This window comes from Oncorhynchus keta, chromosome 7 (genome assembly GCF_023373465.1).
Source record: "Oncorhynchus keta strain PuntledgeMale-10-30-2019 chromosome 7, Oket_V2, whole genome shotgun sequence".
Taxonomy (NCBI): Eukaryota; Metazoa; Chordata; class Actinopteri; order Salmoniformes; family Salmonidae; genus Oncorhynchus; species Oncorhynchus keta.
In genome coordinates, this window is record NC_068427.1 from 29,730,458 (window position 1) to 29,749,612 (window position 19,155).

General features: G+C 39.6%; 1 protein-coding gene across 1 annotated transcript in view; it reads right to left on the minus strand.

Moving 5' to 3' along the window:
* Nucleotides 1–10,658: 10,658 nt before the first annotated feature.
* LOC118396118 (A-kinase anchor protein 11-like) overlaps nt 10,659–19,155 on the minus strand; it is a 104,096-nt gene continuing 95,599 nt past the window's right edge. The window contains exons 12-14 of the mRNA XM_052522505.1: nt 11,930–11,976; nt 11,056–11,258; nt 10,659–10,915 (exon numbers count right to left, since the gene is read on the minus strand). Coding sequence (XP_052378465.1) covers nt 10,730–10,915; nt 11,056–11,258; nt 11,930–11,976 — 436 coding nt within the window. The 3' untranslated portion in view covers nt 10,659–10,729. The remainder of the gene's footprint in view (nt 10,916–11,055; nt 11,259–11,929; nt 11,977–19,155) is intronic.

Genomic DNA, 19,155 nt, shown 5'->3' on the forward strand with positions numbered 1-19,155 from the left:
CCTGTTTCACCCCTCTCTCCATCTCTCTGTTTCACCCCTCTCTTTATCGCCCTGTTTCACCCCTCTCTCCATCTCTCTGTTTCACCCCTCTCTCTATCGCCCTGTTTCACCCCTCTCTCCATCTCTCTGTTTCACCCCTCTCTCCATCTCTCTGTTTCACCCCTCTCTTTATCGCCCTGTTTCACCCCTCTCTCCATTTCTCTTTTTCACCCCTCTCTCTATCGCCCTGTTTCACCCCTCTCTCCATCTCTCTGTTTCACCCCCCTCTCCATCTCCGTTTCATCCCTCTCTATCTCCATGTTTCATCACTCTCTATCTCCCTGTTCACCCCTCTCTATCTCCCTGTTCACCCCTCTCTATCTCCCTGTTTCACCCCTGTCTATCTCCCTGTTTCATCACTCTCTATCTCCCTGTTTCATCCCTCTCTATCTCCCTGTTCACCCCTCTCTATCTCCCTGTTTCATCACTCTCTATATCCCTGTTTCACCCCTCTCCATCTCCCTGTTTCATCCCTCTCTATCTCCCTGTTTCATCACTCTCTATCTCCCTGCTTCACCCCTCTCTATCTCCCTGTTTCATCCCTCTCTATCTCCCTGTTTCATCCCTCTCTATCTCCCTGTTCACCCCTCTCTATCTCCCTGCTTCACCACTCTCTCTATCTCCCTGTTTCATCCCTCACACTATCTCCGTTTCATCCCTCTTCAACTTCCTGTTTTACCCCTCTTCATCTTCCTGTTTCACACCTCTATCTCCATTTCATCTGTCTCCATCTCCCTGTTTCATCCCTCTCTATCTCACTGTTTCATCCCTCTCTATCTCCCCGTTTCATCCCTCTCTATCTCCCCATTTCATCCCTCTCCATCTCCCTGTTTCATCCCTCTCTATCTCCCTGTTTCATCCCTCTCCATCTCCCTGTTTCATCCCTCTATGTCCCTGTTTCATCCCTCTCTATCTCTCTGTTTCATCCCTCTATGTCCCTGTTTCATCCCTCTCTATCTCCATGTTTCATCCCTCTATGTCCCTGTGTCATCCCTCTCCATCTCTCTGTTTCATCCCTCTATGTCCCTGTTTCACCCCTCTCTATCTCCGTTTCATCCCTCTTCATCTTCCTGTTTCATCCCTCTCCATCTCCCTGTTTCATCCCTCTCTATCTCCCTGTTTCATCCCTCTCTATCTCCCTGTTTCATCCCTCTCCATCTCCCTGTTTCATCCCTCTCCATCTCCCTGTTTCATCCCTCTCTATCTCCCTGTTTCACCCCTCTCCATCTCCCTGTTTCATCCCTCTCTATCTCCCTGTTTCATCCCTCTCCATCTCCTGTTTCATCCCTCTCTATCTCCCTGTTTCATCCCTCTCTATCTCCCTGTTTCATCCCTCTCCATCTCCCTGTTTCATCCCTCTCTATCTCCCTGTTTCATCCCTCTCCATCTCCCTGTTTCATCCCCTATCTCCATTTCATCTCCATCTCCCCCTGTTTCATCCTCTCCATCTCCCCCATTTCATCCCTCTCCATCTCCCCATTTCATCCCTCTCCATCTCCCTGTTTCATCCTCTCCATCTCTCTGTTTCATCCCTCTCCATGTCCCTGTTTCATCCTCTCTATCTCCTGTTTCATCCCTCTCTCCCTGTTTCATCCTCTCCTGTTTCATCCCTCTATCTCCCTGTTTCATCCCTCTCTATCTCCTGTTTCATCCCTCTATCTCCCTGTTTCACCCCCTCTATGTCCCTGTTTCATCCCCCTCTCATCTCTATCTCCTGTTTCATCCCTCTCTATCTCCCTGTTTCATCTCTCTATCTCCCTGTTTCATCCCTCTCTATCTCCCTGTTTCATCCCTCTCCATCTCCCTGTTTCATCCCTCTCCATCTCCCCGTTTCATCCCTCTCCATCTCCCCATTTCATCCCTCTCCATCTCCCCATTTCATCCCTCTCCATCTCCCTGTTTCATCCCTCTCCATCTCTCTGTTTCATCCCTCTCCATCTCTCTGTTTCATCCCTATATGTCCCTGTTTCATCCCTCTCCATCTCCCTGTTTCATCCCTCTCTATCTCCCTGTTTCATCCCTCTCTATCTCCCTGTTTCATCCCTCTATGTCCCTGTTTCACCCCTCTCTATCTCTCTGTTTCATCCCTCTCTATCTCCCTGTTTCATCCCTCTATGTCCCTGTTTCACCCCTCCCTCCATCTCCGTTTCATCCCTCTTTATCTCCCTGTTTCATCCCTCTCTATCTCCCTGTTTCATCCCTCTATGTCCCTGTTTCATCCCTCTCCATCTCTCTGTTTCATCCCTCTCCATCTCTCTGTTTCATCCCTCTCTATCTCATTGTTTCATCCCTCTATGTCCCTGTTTCATCCCTCTCCATCTCTCTGTTTCATCCCTCTCCATCTCTGTTTCATCCCTATATGTCCCTGTTTCATCCCTCTCCATCTCCCTGTTTCATCCCTCTCTATCTCCCTGTTTCATCCCTCTCTATCTCCCTGTTTCATCCCTCTATGTCCCTGTTTCACCCCTCCCTCCATCTCCGTTTCATCCCTCTCCATCTCCCTGTTTCATCCCTCTCCATCTCCCTGTTTCATCCCTCTCTATCTCCCTGTTTCATCCCTCTCTATCTCCCTGTTTCATCCCTCTCCATCTCCCTGTTTCATCCCCTCTCCATCTTCCTGTTTCATCCCTCTCTATCTCTCTGTTTCATCCCCATTCCCTGTTTCATCCCTCTCCCTGTTTCATCCCTCTCCATTCCCTGTTTCATCCTCTCCATCTCCCTGTTTCATCCCTCCCTCCATCTCCTCCCTGTTTCATCCTCTCTATCTCCCTGTTTCATCCCTCTCCATGTCCCTGTTTCATCCCTCTCTATCTCCATGTTTCATCCTCTCTATGTCCCTGTTTCATCCCTCTCCATCTCTCTGTTTCACCCCTCTATCTCCCTGTTTCATCCCTCTCTATCTCCCATTTCATCCCTCTCCCTGTTTCATCCCTCTCCATTTCCCTGTTTCATCACTCTCTATCTCCCCATTTCATCCCTCTCCATCTCCCTGTTTCATCCCTCTCCATCTCCCTGTTTCATCCCTCTATGTCCCTGTTTCATCCCTCTCTATCTCCATGTTTCATCCCTCTATGTCCCTGTGTCATCCCTCTCTATCTCCCTGTTTCATCACTCTCTATCTCCCTGTTTCATCCCTCTCCATCTCTCTGTTTCATCCCTCTCAATCGCCATGTTTCACCCCTCTCCGTCTCCCTGCTTAATCCCTCTCAATCGCCATGTTTCATCCCTCTCTACCCTCTGTTTTCCTGCCTGGACGGATTGATGGTCACACTGGACTTCAACTGTAATGCTAACAATAGTGAACCCATTAGCTACAGCAGCTACAGCAGCTACAGCAAACATCAATCTAAACTACTGCCTGTCATCATGTGTTCCGTCAATTGTCATTACCTGACATATTACAAAAGCCTATGACAGAACTCCTGTTGCTCTGTGTGAACTGCGAGAGAGAAACAGAGAGAGAGAACAGAGAGAGAGACAGACCGGGAAAGACATGTGAGAGGTTGTAACTGACTGGAGGGATGTGAGGAGGCATGTTCTGCATGTTTGTAGATTTTTGGATGACCTCCTGTTTGCCGTTCATCTCCAAACCACATCTCTGTGGTGAAACATGCATTCCTACAATAGGATGTCTGGTGCCAGGCCAGTTGAAGTTCCAGCTCCACTGGAGCAGGCTGCCTGACAGAGCTGGGAGGAACAGCACAAAAGGCAGGATCAACAATGACATCAATGTTGGACGTCTCCAGTCATCTGAGGATCTCCCTCCCAAACCTAACCTCTCTTTCCTCTCTGTGGTCGATTGAAACACCACAGCCCCGGAGATATGAGACGACCGTGACGTGTGTGTTAATGCACCAGGTTTGTGTGTGGGATGTGCAGGGAATGTCAGGGTGCCTTGAAGTCATGGAAAAAGGTGAGGTGTTGAGGTGTTTCCCTTTTTGAAACAAAAACACAAATTTAGCACACACAAACACACACAGAGTCAGACATTGTGTCATATGGGCATACCGTGTAGGTAGATCAGAGGGAAGTAACATACCGTTTGTTATTAGGTTATTAAGCAACTCTCTATTCATCAGTAGTGAGTGTTCAGTGTTGACCCAAATCTCAACCGTCTCTACGTTTAGTTTCATACTGTGGAAAACAACCTGAGTGGACGTCAGCTGGGAGATGTTGTGCAACGGCTCTGAGTCAATCTGAATTATTATCCCTCTTCTAAGATGGATCCATATACTAGTTACCATGACCACCATGACCGATCTGCTGTTTTCAATCACTCTAGTCAAAACATGGGCTTCATGGTCAGGGGAAAACACGAGCAGGCCCACTTGACTTAGACATTTCTCCTCCGCCAATTGTCTTCTCTTCCTCTTCTCATCCCTTCATATTGGGATAAACACTTCTTCTCTTGTCATTCCCACCTTCTCACATAAAATGAGTCAGCTGCTCCTCTGACCAGACTTCTTATCTCCCTCTCTGCTTCCTTTCTCTCATCTCTCTCCCTCCTTCCCCCTCGGTGTTGGCTGTTTGGTTTCCATTGTAACCAGGGTCAGGTCATGTCCGTCCAGGTTTCCGCTGCCCATTTCTATGCACAACTGCCCGGTCCACAAACACAACACACACACACTCACTGCCGTCACGAGCGTGGATGCCCTCTGAACTCTGACAAACTGCCCGGTCCACAAACACAACACACACACACTCACTGCCGTCACGAGCGTGGATGCCCTCTGAACTCTGACAAACTGCCCGGTCCACAAACACAACACACACACACTCACTGCCGTCACGAGCGTGGATGCCCTCTGAACTCTGACAAACTGCCCGGTCCACAAACACAACACACACTCACTCACTGCCGTCACGAGCGTGGATGCCCTCTGAACTCTGACGACTCCTAGCCACGCTGTAGGCTACTAAACAGTGCCCTGCGATCACTCCTCCTGGATAAACATATGCTCTCACTGATAGACATACTAACAGTGAGAAATGGTGAGCACTATTCTTTTCATGTGTGGACAGATGAGTGATGACTCAGAGATCTCTCAGTGGGAGGTTTCATCTCTGCTCCATCAGGATGAAAGACTTCCAGCACCAGGATACTCATGTCACTATGTATGACGCCATCAATAAACTTGTTTTCAATAGAAACTAGATGACACTGTAAAAACAATAGAGAAGTTCCTCAAACGTGGCCCCAGCTGATCAAGGCTATGAAGCTGTTACACAAGAGAAGTGGTCTGTTTACCATAAAACCTTTAGAAGTCTTTCATAGGGTAGATTTATTAAACACAGCAAGGATATGAATCTATTTGACTGGCAGAAAATGCATCCAATGTGGTCTGCCACGTTATTCCTTCAGTTCATCCACAAACTCCCCAGATGTGCCTCTGCGTCCCCCAATTAACAAAACACCCACACATAATTATCAAGACAAAAAGTCTACCCACACAAGAAAAGGACAGTAGAAAAACAGTATTTTGTTGAACAGGGCGAGGGTAAACAGAGGCTTGGTGTAGAATAGATGATGTAGCTGGAGTTCCCCTCAGACACAAAGCCCTGAGCCTGTCATGGATTCCACAGGCCTGACTCAAACACCCCTCCTTCTCCTCTCCAGTGGTCTCTCCCAACAACCCAGCCGTTTGTTGGTGTAGGGAGGGAAGTGATGTCAATGGGCTGTTGAATCATGTCCGACCCAGGGGGGATTCCAGGCTGGGGCCAAGCCGATCTGTCAGACCACACCAGTCACACCCTGATAACAAGTTGGATGTCAGTTATATAAATAATGGAATACTAAGCACACACCTTAGAACAGGGATCATAAACTTTTTCTTGAGTGGGTGGTCGGGGGGGGGGGTCTGAACTTTGCGGTTCCACTTTTTTGTTTGAAGCTTTATTTAAAGGTAAATTCTTATTTACAATGACATCCTGGGAACAGTGGGTTTACTGCCTTGTTCAGGGGCAGAGCGACAGATTTTTACCTTGTCCGCTCTGGGATTTAATCTAGCAACCTTTGGGTTACTGGTCCAACACTCTAACCACAGACTACCTGACGCCCCACATGCACCGCTGAGGCCCTGGGTCAGATGCCCAAACAAGAGTTCACACCCTAAAACATGAGGTGCTGACAGAAATGGATAAAGATAGAGAAGTCAGCAAGTCAAACCCTATCCTCTTCACTGCAGTGTAATCTGTCACAGTTCATGCTCCTCGGACTGGCAGAGATCAGATATGTGCCTCTGTCACATTCCACAGCTCCTGTATCACAGCGATAAGCCTGCAATTAGAAAGACAGACACTAGCTACCATTCATCCCAGGCCTCTGGGGCAGTACAGTAAGCTGACAGGCCCTCAGCATTGTGCTGTAACACTAACGCCTAATTACAGATGTATTGATGGGAGGAAAACCATCTGTAATTACATACAGTACCAACAATGGCTGTCTGTGTGGCAGCACGGAGGAATAACCACACGCTGTAGCACAGTCGTTAGGAACAGAAGGGCTTGGTTAAGTGATCACACGGTTTCCTTTCAGAATTCGAGATGATCCCGTTTAATGCGGTACTACTGTTGACTGTAGACACGATGAAACAAGTGACTGCTCGTTTGAATGGCGGTTCAGATAAAAAGCCCTCTCCAAAAGAACCCCAAAACACCTCGGCCAGGTGTCCGCAAGACCGAAGGCAAGTCTTACAGAGAGTAAACTTGATTTGTGATACAACATTCGCTACATCAAACACCTAAGAAAGGGTAGTACTAGGTAGGTAGTTAGGCAGAATCACATGAAAGAGCTTTATTGATACACAGCTTAAACAATGACAAATACAGTGCTTTGCCATCAAGCTTAGAATGTGTGAAATATTTAGCGATGTCACTAGAAGGGGACAAATAGTAGTGCACTCACTGTTACAACTTCAATCATCATGAAATATCTTATTTGGCAAAATTATACAAAGAAGTAGGAAAAATACAGGATCCAGTAAACACAGTTTGCCTTCCGCGGTGCAGGACAAGACGCTAGTAGAACTGCAACAACGACAGTAACAAAATAGACTTATCTGATAGTACATCTCATACTATGGAGTTCTCTCTGCGGATGCACATTCAGCTTTAAATAACACATTATAGCGGCAGGCAGCCAGGCGGCCTGTGAAGGAGCGCATTGGAATGTACAGTAACACTAAATACATTGATAGATACAGGAGGGCCCGACAGCGACCAGCTGTCTATATGTTTACAATCACAACTCAACAAATAGACATATTACAATCTTCCTCTGAAAAAAATATATGGATACTGTGTTATTGTACTGTGACATAGTTGGCAAACTCTTATAGGCTCTATATACACTCTCTCCCCATCTCCCATATATCACCATACATTCCTCTTTAATTACATACATTTTCCCCCATTTAATACATTTTCTCCTAGACATTTCAGGAATGTGTTTTCTAATACAGGTTTTAAAGTTCTTAACAGTGTCCCAATACATTAAGGTTATGAACACAATGTGTGTGAAACATTTTTCAGATTTCACATGGATCAGAAACATTTGGCAGCACAGAGAATCAGCATTAATACGCAAGGCATCAGCAGTGGCCTACTGTACTGTATGCTGTCAAGCAGTTTGACAACGTGGAGTCTATAGCTGTGCTGTCAAGCAGTTTGACAACGTGGAGTCTATAGCTGTGCTGTCAAGCAGTTTGACAACGTGGAGTCTACAGCTGTGCTGTCAAGCAGTTTGACAACGTGGAGTCTACAGCTGTGCTGTCAAGCAGTTTGACAACGTGGAGTCTACAGCTGTGCTGTCAAGCAGTTTGACAACGTGGAGTCTACAGCTGTGCTGTCAAGCAGTTTGACAACGTGGAGTCTATAGCTGTGCTGTCAAGCAGTTTGACAACGTGGAGTCTATAGCTGTGCTGTCAAGCAGTTTGACAACGTGGAGTCTATAGCTGTGCTGTCAAGCAGTTTGACAACGTGGAGTCTATAGCTGTGCTGTCAAGCAGTTTGACAACGTGGAGTCTATAGCTATGCTGTCAAGCAGTTTGACAACGTGGAGTCTATAGCTATGCTGTCAAGCAGTTTGACAACGTGGAGTCTATAGCTATGCTGTCAAGCAGTTTGACAACGTGGAGTCTATAGCTATGCTGTCAAGCAGTTTGACAACGTGGAGTCTATAGCTATGCTGTCAAGCAGTTTGACAACGTGGAGTCTATAGCTGTGCTGTCAAGCAGTTTGACAACGTGGAGTCTATAGCTATGCTGTCAAGCAGTTTGACAACGTGGAGTCTATAGCTATGCTGTCAAGCAGTTTGACAACGTGGAGTCTATAGCTATGCTGTCAAGCAGTTTGACAACGTGGAGTCTATAGCTATGCTGTCAAGCAGTTTGACAACGTGGAGTCTATAGCTATGCTGTCAAGCAGTTTGACAACGTGGAGTCTATAGCTATGCTGTCAAGCAGTTTGACAACGTGGAGTCTATAGCTATGCTGTCAAGCAGTTTGACAACGTGGAGTCTATAGCTATGCTGTCAAGCAGTTTGACAACGTGGAGTCTATAGCTATGCTGTCAAGCAGTTTGACAACGTGGAGTCTATAGCTATGCTGTCAAGCAGTTTGACAACGTGGAGTCTACAGCTGTGCTGTCAAGCAGTTTGACAACGTGGAGTCTACAGCTGTGCTGTCAAGCAGTTTGACAACGTGGAGTCTACAGCTGTGCTGTCAAGCAGTTTGGCAACGTGGAGTCTACAGTTATGCTGTCAGGCAGTTTGACAACGTGGAGTCTATAGCTATGCTGTCAAGCAGTTTGGCAACGTGGAGTCTATAGCTATGCTGTCAAGCAGTTTGGCAACGTGGAGTCTATAGCTATGCTGTCAGGCAGTTTGACAACGTGGAGTCTATAGCTATGCTGTCAAGCAGTTTGACAACGTGGAGTCTACAGTTATGCTGTCAAGCAGTTTGACAACGTGGAGTCTACAGTTATGCTGTCAGGCAGTTTGACAACGTGGAGTCTATAGCTATGCTGTCAGGCAGTTTGACAACGTGGAGTCTACAGTTATGCTGTCAGGCAGTTTGCTGGAGTCTATAGTTATGCTGTCAGGCAGTTTGACAACGTGGAGTCTACAGTTATGCTGTCAGGCAGTTTACGTGGAGTCTACAGTTATGCTGTCAGGCAGTTTGACAACGTGGAGTCTATAGTTATGCTGTCAGGCAGTTTGACAACGTGGAGTCTACAGTTATGCTGTCAGGCAGTTTGACAACGTGGAGTCTATAGTTATGCTGTCAAGCAGTTTGACAACGTGGAGTCTACAGTTATGCTGTCAGGCAGTTTGACAACGTGGAGTCTATAGCTATGCTGTCAAGCAGTTTGACAACGTGGAGTCTATAGTTATGCTGTCAGGCAGTTTGACAACGTGGAGTCTATAGCTCTGCTGTCAGGCAGTTTGACAACGTGGAGTCTATAGTTATGCTGTCAGGCAGTTTGACAACGTGGAGTCTATAGCTCTGCTGTCAGGCAGTTTGACAACGTGGAGTCTATAGCTATGCTGTCAAGCAGTTTGACAACGTGGAGTCTATAGCTGTGCTGTCAAGCAGTTTGACAACGTGGAGTCTATAGCTATGCTGTCAAGCAGTTTGACAACGTGGAGTCTACAGTTATGCTGTCAGGCAGTTCTAACTGGGGCTATTGCACAGCTGAAGTGTCATTCGGGCTCATTCACTGACAGGCATCTCAATACAACAATATTCAAGTGATGAAGAGCATGAGGATCAGGCCATGGTAAACACTGAAATAGGCTCTGCTGATGGTACAGCTATAGTACAGTGCAGAACTATAGCATGGAACCATTTGAGGAGCACGTACAGGCATATGTTGTTTATAACATTGTAAGTGATTGTAATCGACCACAGCACAAAGGCCTGCTAATGCAGTCCTGGGAAGTTCCAGAACACAATAGTGAGTGTTATAAGTTCTCACTCCTTTGTCCAGGGATGTCAGAAGCAGAACAGCCATGCAAACTCAACAGTTCAACACGCGCAGGCAGGCATGTATATTACAGTGTAGAGAAGCCACAGGATGGCCAATATCCACATCATTTCACATAGTCTGAAATTCCCTTAATAATACAAGCAATCACAGTGTCACAATAACACCGGAGATGTATTTTGGGCCTGTGTGAATGTTCGCTGCTGTGGTTGACTGACTGACTCTAACTCTACTGTTAACCCTAACAGGATATGGGGCCACTCACTCAAACATTTCATCATGTTGTAGTATCATCTAAAAGGAGGCAGAGGCCTGGGGCAGCTGGTGGAAATGCCTCACCACCCTTAAAGTGAATTCACAGCAGGAGTGTTTCTGTGTTGGGGTCGGAGAGGAAGTTGCGGGGGTCAGATTCCCTCGGCCCACACTAGATGATGTAAGAAAGAGTGGCTGTGTGCGATGACTGTGTCAAAGGGCCAGAGGGCTTTAGCAGAAAGGCACATTAATCAACGCATGTGATATGCAGCCTAATATTAAACACAAAAGAACCACAACAAAACCAAAGAGAAGAAAAGACACAATTACTGAGGAGAGAGAAGACGAAATGAGGGAGAGGTGAGGAGGGAGGGGAGAGGTGAGGAGGGAGGGGAGAGGAGAGAGGAGAGGAGAGAGGAGAGAGGAACGAGAGGTGAGGGTAAGTGTAGTCAGCCTAGGCGTGCTCCAGGAGCCACTGGAAGAGGGGAGTGTGGTGGAGTGCTCTCCCCGCCTGGGGTGTCTCCTCTCTGGGTTCAGACTGGGGTGGGGTGAAGGTTTCTTCACAGTAGCGCAGCAGGGCTTGGAGCAGCTCTCCCACCCTCCACTCCCTCTCCTTCAGCCTCTGGACCACCACAGGCAGCTAGAAGGGCAGACAGAACACAGCTCAGCAGGCAGGAACCAGTACACACCTCGGTAATGACAGAGGCAGCCGCCCGTCCGTCCGTGCGTGCTTGTGTGTGCATAATCCTTTGGTTGTGGGTTAAGGTTCAAGCCACTCACCTGCTGCAGGTCCCAGCTGCCACTATGACCCAGCTGAACCATTGGCAGGTCTGCAATGGAGGCCGCCGCCCACTGCAGCATGCTCCTGAGCTGGGGGTCAAAGGTCATGTGCTGTGGGTCAGAGGTAATCTCCCTGAGCTCCGAGTTGACCACCAGGAGGAGCCTATGAGCCTGAGCCTGGCCCCGGTCCACACGCACAGAACCTGGAGGGGGAGAGAAGAGATATCATCATCATCCTCCTCTTTATATCTTTCAAACACCTCCTGTGTCTCTTTCTTTGACTCCCTCAATTTATCCCCCTGTTGTCTCTCTGTGTGACAGTCCGCTCTTCAGTACAGTAATATCCCATCTCAACCCGGCTTCCCTTGTTTCCTCTGCTATAAACTGGTGGTGGGCCAGGCCTGTTTCCCATGCTCCCACCCACACTGTGCCTGCGTCTGGGCCTGACACAGCCTGGAGCCTCAGCCCTTTAGAGAACAGCCCACAGGGGGCTCTGGTCTGACAGATAAGCAGGGAGACTCAGGGGGAATAGATGAATGAATGAGCGGCAGTGTGGCTGAATGTGTGGGCGGTGGGTGAATTCCCCTCCTAACAGCACAGACACACACAGCGCCAAGTCTCCTAGTCTAACCACTCTTAATCTATAGCAGGGAACTCAGGATTAGAAGGTTAACATTTTCATGCTGAGGTGGTTCTGTCTGTAGTGTGGTTGTGTAACATGACAACATGGTATGGTATGTACTGTTGCTGCTGATAGAGACCAAGTTTAACCATCAAAACTATCAAATGCTTCATGTAAAAAATAAGAGAATATAAAGCACCCATTTTCCATGGATATCCGGTGCAGTTATTGATATAAGTAACTATATCATACCGCAGGATTCATCCTTGGTCTCAAGCTCCTTGTCCTCAGTGCAGTCGCTGTGGGGTAAGAAACATTACACTGGTTAGAGAACTGACCTGCACAAGGCCATAGTAGAGACACAGAGAACAGACAGAGAGAGAAGAGAGGGAGAACAAAGAGAGAAGAGAGTAACAGCTTTGATCAGACAAACAGACAAGAGGAGCAAGATCTGAACAGATCTCAAGATCAGGAGAGAGAATATATGAGGGAGAGAGAGCACAGAGGGAGAGATGAGTGGCCAGACGTGACATGATACGCCACGATGATTATGACGGAGATCGCCAGATATTGATACTACATTTATTTACGATGATATATAGACACAAGAGATATAATACACATTATGATTTTTAGGAGGGCAGATGCCAGGATACACACATATTTGACACGTCACACAGATATTAATACTATTGACTACGTCACCACATACACATTATTGCTTCACACATTACCACATTCAGATGACACATTACTCTAGCATTTTTGACACATACATTTCACGACATTCTATTACTATTACTTGTCACGATGCACATACATTTTTACCATTTCACACATTATTTTTTCTGCCATTCTATTGACATACACACATGTACCATAATACACACACACGCCATTTACACACATACTTACACGATACATTTTACATTTACACATATTTCTTATTACTTACACACTACATATTTTTACTTCTACATTTTTACACATACATTGACTTTGCCACATTTTTTATACATTTCTACATTTTTTATTGACGATATCACATTAATACATATTATTACATGTGCCATGTTGACATACTTAACATTTACATGACTTGACATTATTTAATATCACACACATACCATTATCATTACATTTTTACGCCACACATTGATGTGTCACATTTTCACACATATATTACATATTTAATATTATATATTTTTACACTACATATTATTGATGCCGTTTACCACATGCCTTAATACATACCACATTTTTTTAATACTATTTTTCACGATTGATATTGCTGCACACATTTTTTCATTTTCTACATTTTTTTTACTTACATTTTTACCACTTACACATTCTTACATTTTTAATATTATCTTTACCACATTAATACATTACCATTTACATACGCACTTTAATACATACCAATCACACACACATTTTTACCACATATTTACACATTTCATTGATGCCATTTTTAATACATTACTTTTACTATCACATACACTATGACTTTTCACAGCACTATTATCATATATTTACTCACATTTAATACACATATTCATCAAGATTTTACATTATTATCGTCACATTTTTTACTATTATCACATATTATCCGCCAATCACATTTTTACACATTAATAATGGCCATTTTTACATTCACATCGCCATTTACATTATTAATACTTATTTACATATCATCACGATGCACACAGTCTACAAGACACATGTTACACACACATTTACCATTCACATACAAGATGCCAAGATGACATTATTATTATGCTTATACCACATTTACACACACATTTTGCCGCTATTATCATTATACACATTTAACATCATTACTTTCAGCCACATTTTTAATATTAATATTACATACTCATTTACTTAATACTACTATTACTTTACATATTACGCACATTCACTAACGACATTATATTATTACACATATTATTTACGACACACACACTACATGTCGTTAATATTACTATTACCAAGATATCACATACGCATTTGCCACATTTTTCATTTTCATTTTACATACTACTTTACCAGCATTAACACACACAATATTGCACATTTCATATTTTCACCAAGATGGACACATTATTTGCCATTTTTATCAATAATATTATTACGCATTGTCACATTTCTCATTACGTCACACACATTTTTGTTACTAACAACACATGCCACACGACACGTACATTGTACCACATTACATACTTTTACCACATTTATTATCATTACTACATGCACACTACATGCATACATTTTACGTTACTTGACACACATTTTTACAAGATGCACTATTACATGCCAAGATGATATTATTTTTCATTTTTAATACATATTACATACATCACACACATGATACGCCATATTATTACGTTACCATATTACACATCATTATGACGCCATTTTTAATATTATCATTATTAATACACATGCGATGACATATATCATGGAGCGTAGCCAATATTTGCGTCAAACATTATTACACCATTTTTAATACACATTACATTTTTTACCACATTTATTATTATAATTACACATATTTACCACGATGCATTCACATTCATACATTATTATTATACATGTGACATGACACATCGCCATTTAATACACATATTTTTACCAACTTGACACACACTTTTACCACATGACACATACTACACATTAATAATATTACTTTTGCCATTTAATATACACAGACACATTACTATCGCTATTTTTACACGTACTATCTGCCAATATTTTTAACACGATATTGCTTCATTTACACACATTTTTACCACACACATTATTTACCACATTTTATTATTATTTTTCAAGATGACATGCGCCGCGATGACATATTTACAAGATTTACACATTGCCACATTTTTAATATACCACATTTTTACATTATTCATACATTCATTTTTACATAAGACATATTTTATTTTCACATTTTACACACTTATTTTTTTATAACACATTTTTAACACACATTTGATGGTATATTATTTACATTTCATACAGATGATTTCACGATTACACATATTGATGATGATACTAAGATGCGACACAGCTCAAGATGGACATCATTTTACCACGATTTTTTACATATTTTTACCACATTTTCACACACATATTACTTTACCATTTACACATTTTACCGCCATTTTAATACACTAGCCAAAGACGACATGCCGCATCTATTATTTTTACATACATTTTACCATATTACGTTTCTGATTTAATATTACTACACGATGCTATCACATTTTTCTACAGCATTAATATTATCAAGCATTTACACATTTTGACCGATGAATATATTGATACAACATGACGCATTATTACCAAGATGCCATGCTTTAATATTATTTATGACATTGCCACATTTTTCATTATTAACATTTGCACGCCATATTTATTGCATTATTATTTAAAACACATAAGATGTCAAATACATTTTTACATACCAGGTTGACACATTATTATTTTCAATATTTATTAATTACGATGGACATTGCGCCAAGATGTCAAGATGACATATTGCATTCAATGATGATGATAGCTATGACATTAATACTATTATTTTTACAAGATGACATTACGATGCACAAGATGCACAAGATGTCATATAACATTATTATTACGTGCATTATTGACATGATACACGATACAGATGCAACAGACATTATCACATGTATTATCATTATCACAGATGCATGACCACACATCGGCGTGCCACATATTAAGATGGCTCGACATTATTACTTGTCAACATGTCATCACACACATTTTACCACATGTCACATATTACGCCACATACTCACTACATGCCACATTTTCGCCATTCATTGAGCTACCAAGACATTCGTCCACGATACACATGTTTCACATATTATTGATGCCAACATTGTTCCACACATACTACTACCAAGATTAATATATATCTTACACATGCATTATTTACACATTTTACATTATTAATAATAACATATTTATTATTTAATATGATTACATATACTTCAAGCATACTTAATACACATACATTTCACTACCATCATTACTTAATACTTCACACATTTTACATCTAATGTACATTACTCATGTTTAATACTATTAATATGCCATTAATACTACTTTACATAATACTATCTTACACACACACACACACACACATACACACATTACTTACATATTACTCACATGCATTTTACACATTATTATACCACATTATTATGTCATTACACACATATTTATTTTACATATTACTTATTATTTAATATTACATTATTATTTACTACTTACATTATATTACATATTATCTATTATTATTATATTACTACATATTCATTACACATTTTTACACATTATTACATATATGACATTTATTACATATTATACATTTTACTATATTATTATTTATTATTTTTACATTACGCTATTATTCACCACTACTACATCATATTACATTACATACATTATTATTACATTACACATTACTTACATACACATATTTATCACACATTATTACACATATTATTATTATTTATTACATTATTAACATATTATTTATTACATATTAATTTACATATTATACATATTATTATTATTATTAATATATTATTATTATTATTATTAATAATTTACTTAATTTATTTATTATTATTATAATATATATTAGTTCTCATTAATAATATTATTACATATACATATTATTATTATTATTAATAATATTATTATTTAATATTATTATTATTATTATTATTATTATTAATTATTATTATTATTATTATTATTATTATTATTATTATTATTATTACTATATTATACATATTAATATTACATATATTAGTTATTAATATATTTACTAATTCCATTATTGGCTTTACTACATATTATTTTTTATACATATTTTTTAATATTATTATATTATTATTATTATTATACATCATTATTATTATATATATATTATTATTATTATTACATATATATTATTATTATTATTATTATTATATTATTATTATTATTATTATTATTATTATATATATATATATATTATTATTATTATTATTATTATTATTATTATTATTATTATTATTATATGAGATATTATATATTTATATATGTTAAAGATAGGAGAGACACGATTTTTATATAGATATATATATATGCAAACAATATCAAGATAACAAGACGAGGACCGCAAACCACCAGCTCATCACATTTCACCAAAAATGGCCAATCAAGCCTTCCTGAAAGTTCACTTAACATATCAGCGCCTCGAGGCCGGGCTTCGCGCGTCAAAGAGGTCAAATACTACTCTTTGACTTGACCAGTCCCAGGTGGAGAAAGTGGTGGGTTAGGGCCTTACCACATTTATCATTATACCACATTTTAATATTATACATTTTAATATTACTTCATTTCTTACATATTACCCATCACATTACTGCCATTTTTACATACATTATTTAAGATGCAACTACATTACATACATTTTACATTGACACATTCTTTACCACATTTACTAACATTACATATGCCAATTATTTACGATACAAGATGGACTTACAATGCATTTTTCGTCGTATTTATTATTTTTACCATTAGATGTGCACATTGACCAATATGCGTTCCATATTTTATTAATATCAGCACACACATATTTACACTATATCACATTTATTACATTATCACATAACACACATATCACATTTACATATTGATCAACACATTATCGTCAGCATTATTGCACATTTTATTACATACATCGCCATATTTACACTATAGATACAATACATTTACTATTAACATTACTTTCAACGAATGACGACACTTATACCACATTTTTAATTACACTTACTACACATTTTTCATTATTACTTGACATTTACACTAATATTATTGATAACATTATTGATTTACATTATCACAACATTGTCATTACTGATACTAATATATCGCCACACACACATTACGCATATTTTACACATATTATTTACAAGATGCTCCACACATTATTTATTATTTATTATTACATATGATTGCACATATGTCATCATTTTTACATTTAATACATTTTACCGCCATTTACACACGTCACGCTATTTACACATGCCGCGACGCCACATACCACATGACCACATTCATCACATATTTTACCACATTCGTGCTTTCATCACATATTATTTGCCACATTTTTCGCCATCATTTATTATTGTCACATTTTTCCGCCATTATTCATTTTACATTATTTTTACCACATTATTAACATATTACTTAATATTTCTGACATTACATTATTATTATACACATCTATATATTATTACTACATTTTGACACACATTTTTACCACATTTTATTACATTATTACCATTTATATTATTACTATCACATATTTACACATTATTTATTATGTATTTACTTCACACATTTTTACCATAATACCACATTTTTAATACATTTACCACATTTACATTACATTTTTAATATTATCTTTGCCACATTTTTAATACATTTACCATTTACATCATATCATTTACCACATTTTACTAGATATTACACATTGATTTACAACATTTTTATTATATTTGATAATATTACCACATTATTACACATCTACACATTTAATATACCATGATTACATTTTTACAAGATGACACATTTTTCACACATTACATCACATTTTTAATATTACTTACACATTTTACACACATTTAATACATATTTTACACACTATTAATACACATCACATTTACTATTATTACATTTATACATATTATTATCAACATTTACATATACCATTATCACATTTTTACACACATTTACATTTACTACATATTTACATTAACATATCATAAACATTTTTACATACATCATGCACACATTTTTATACATCACATTTTTGCCATTTTAATACATATGCATAACGCTTAGATACACATTTATACTTCATATCATATATATCACATACACAACATTTTTGCCATACATTATCAACACTACCATACAATATCAGCATTTAACATATCACATACACATATTATCACATTTTTGACATTATTAATCACATTTTAACATGACATTGACAAGATGTACACTATTAATATCACATTTTCGCCATTTTAACATATATTTTACCGATATTTTGTCATATTATCTTACCACATTTTAACAACATTAATATTATACATTTTTACACACACATACCAATACGTCTAACACATACTTTACCACATATACATTATTTTTACGCATTGATACCACATTATTACATATCCATTATTATTATTTACATATTTAATGATGTCACATTTTACACATTTACAATATTACATTTTTACCACATTTTTAATATATTTTTCACATTTAATACATACACTATTTTTAATATCATACCACATTTACATGCACGATGCATTACATATATTATATAGTCACACGATGTACATTTAACATACTTTATACATGATACGTCGCAT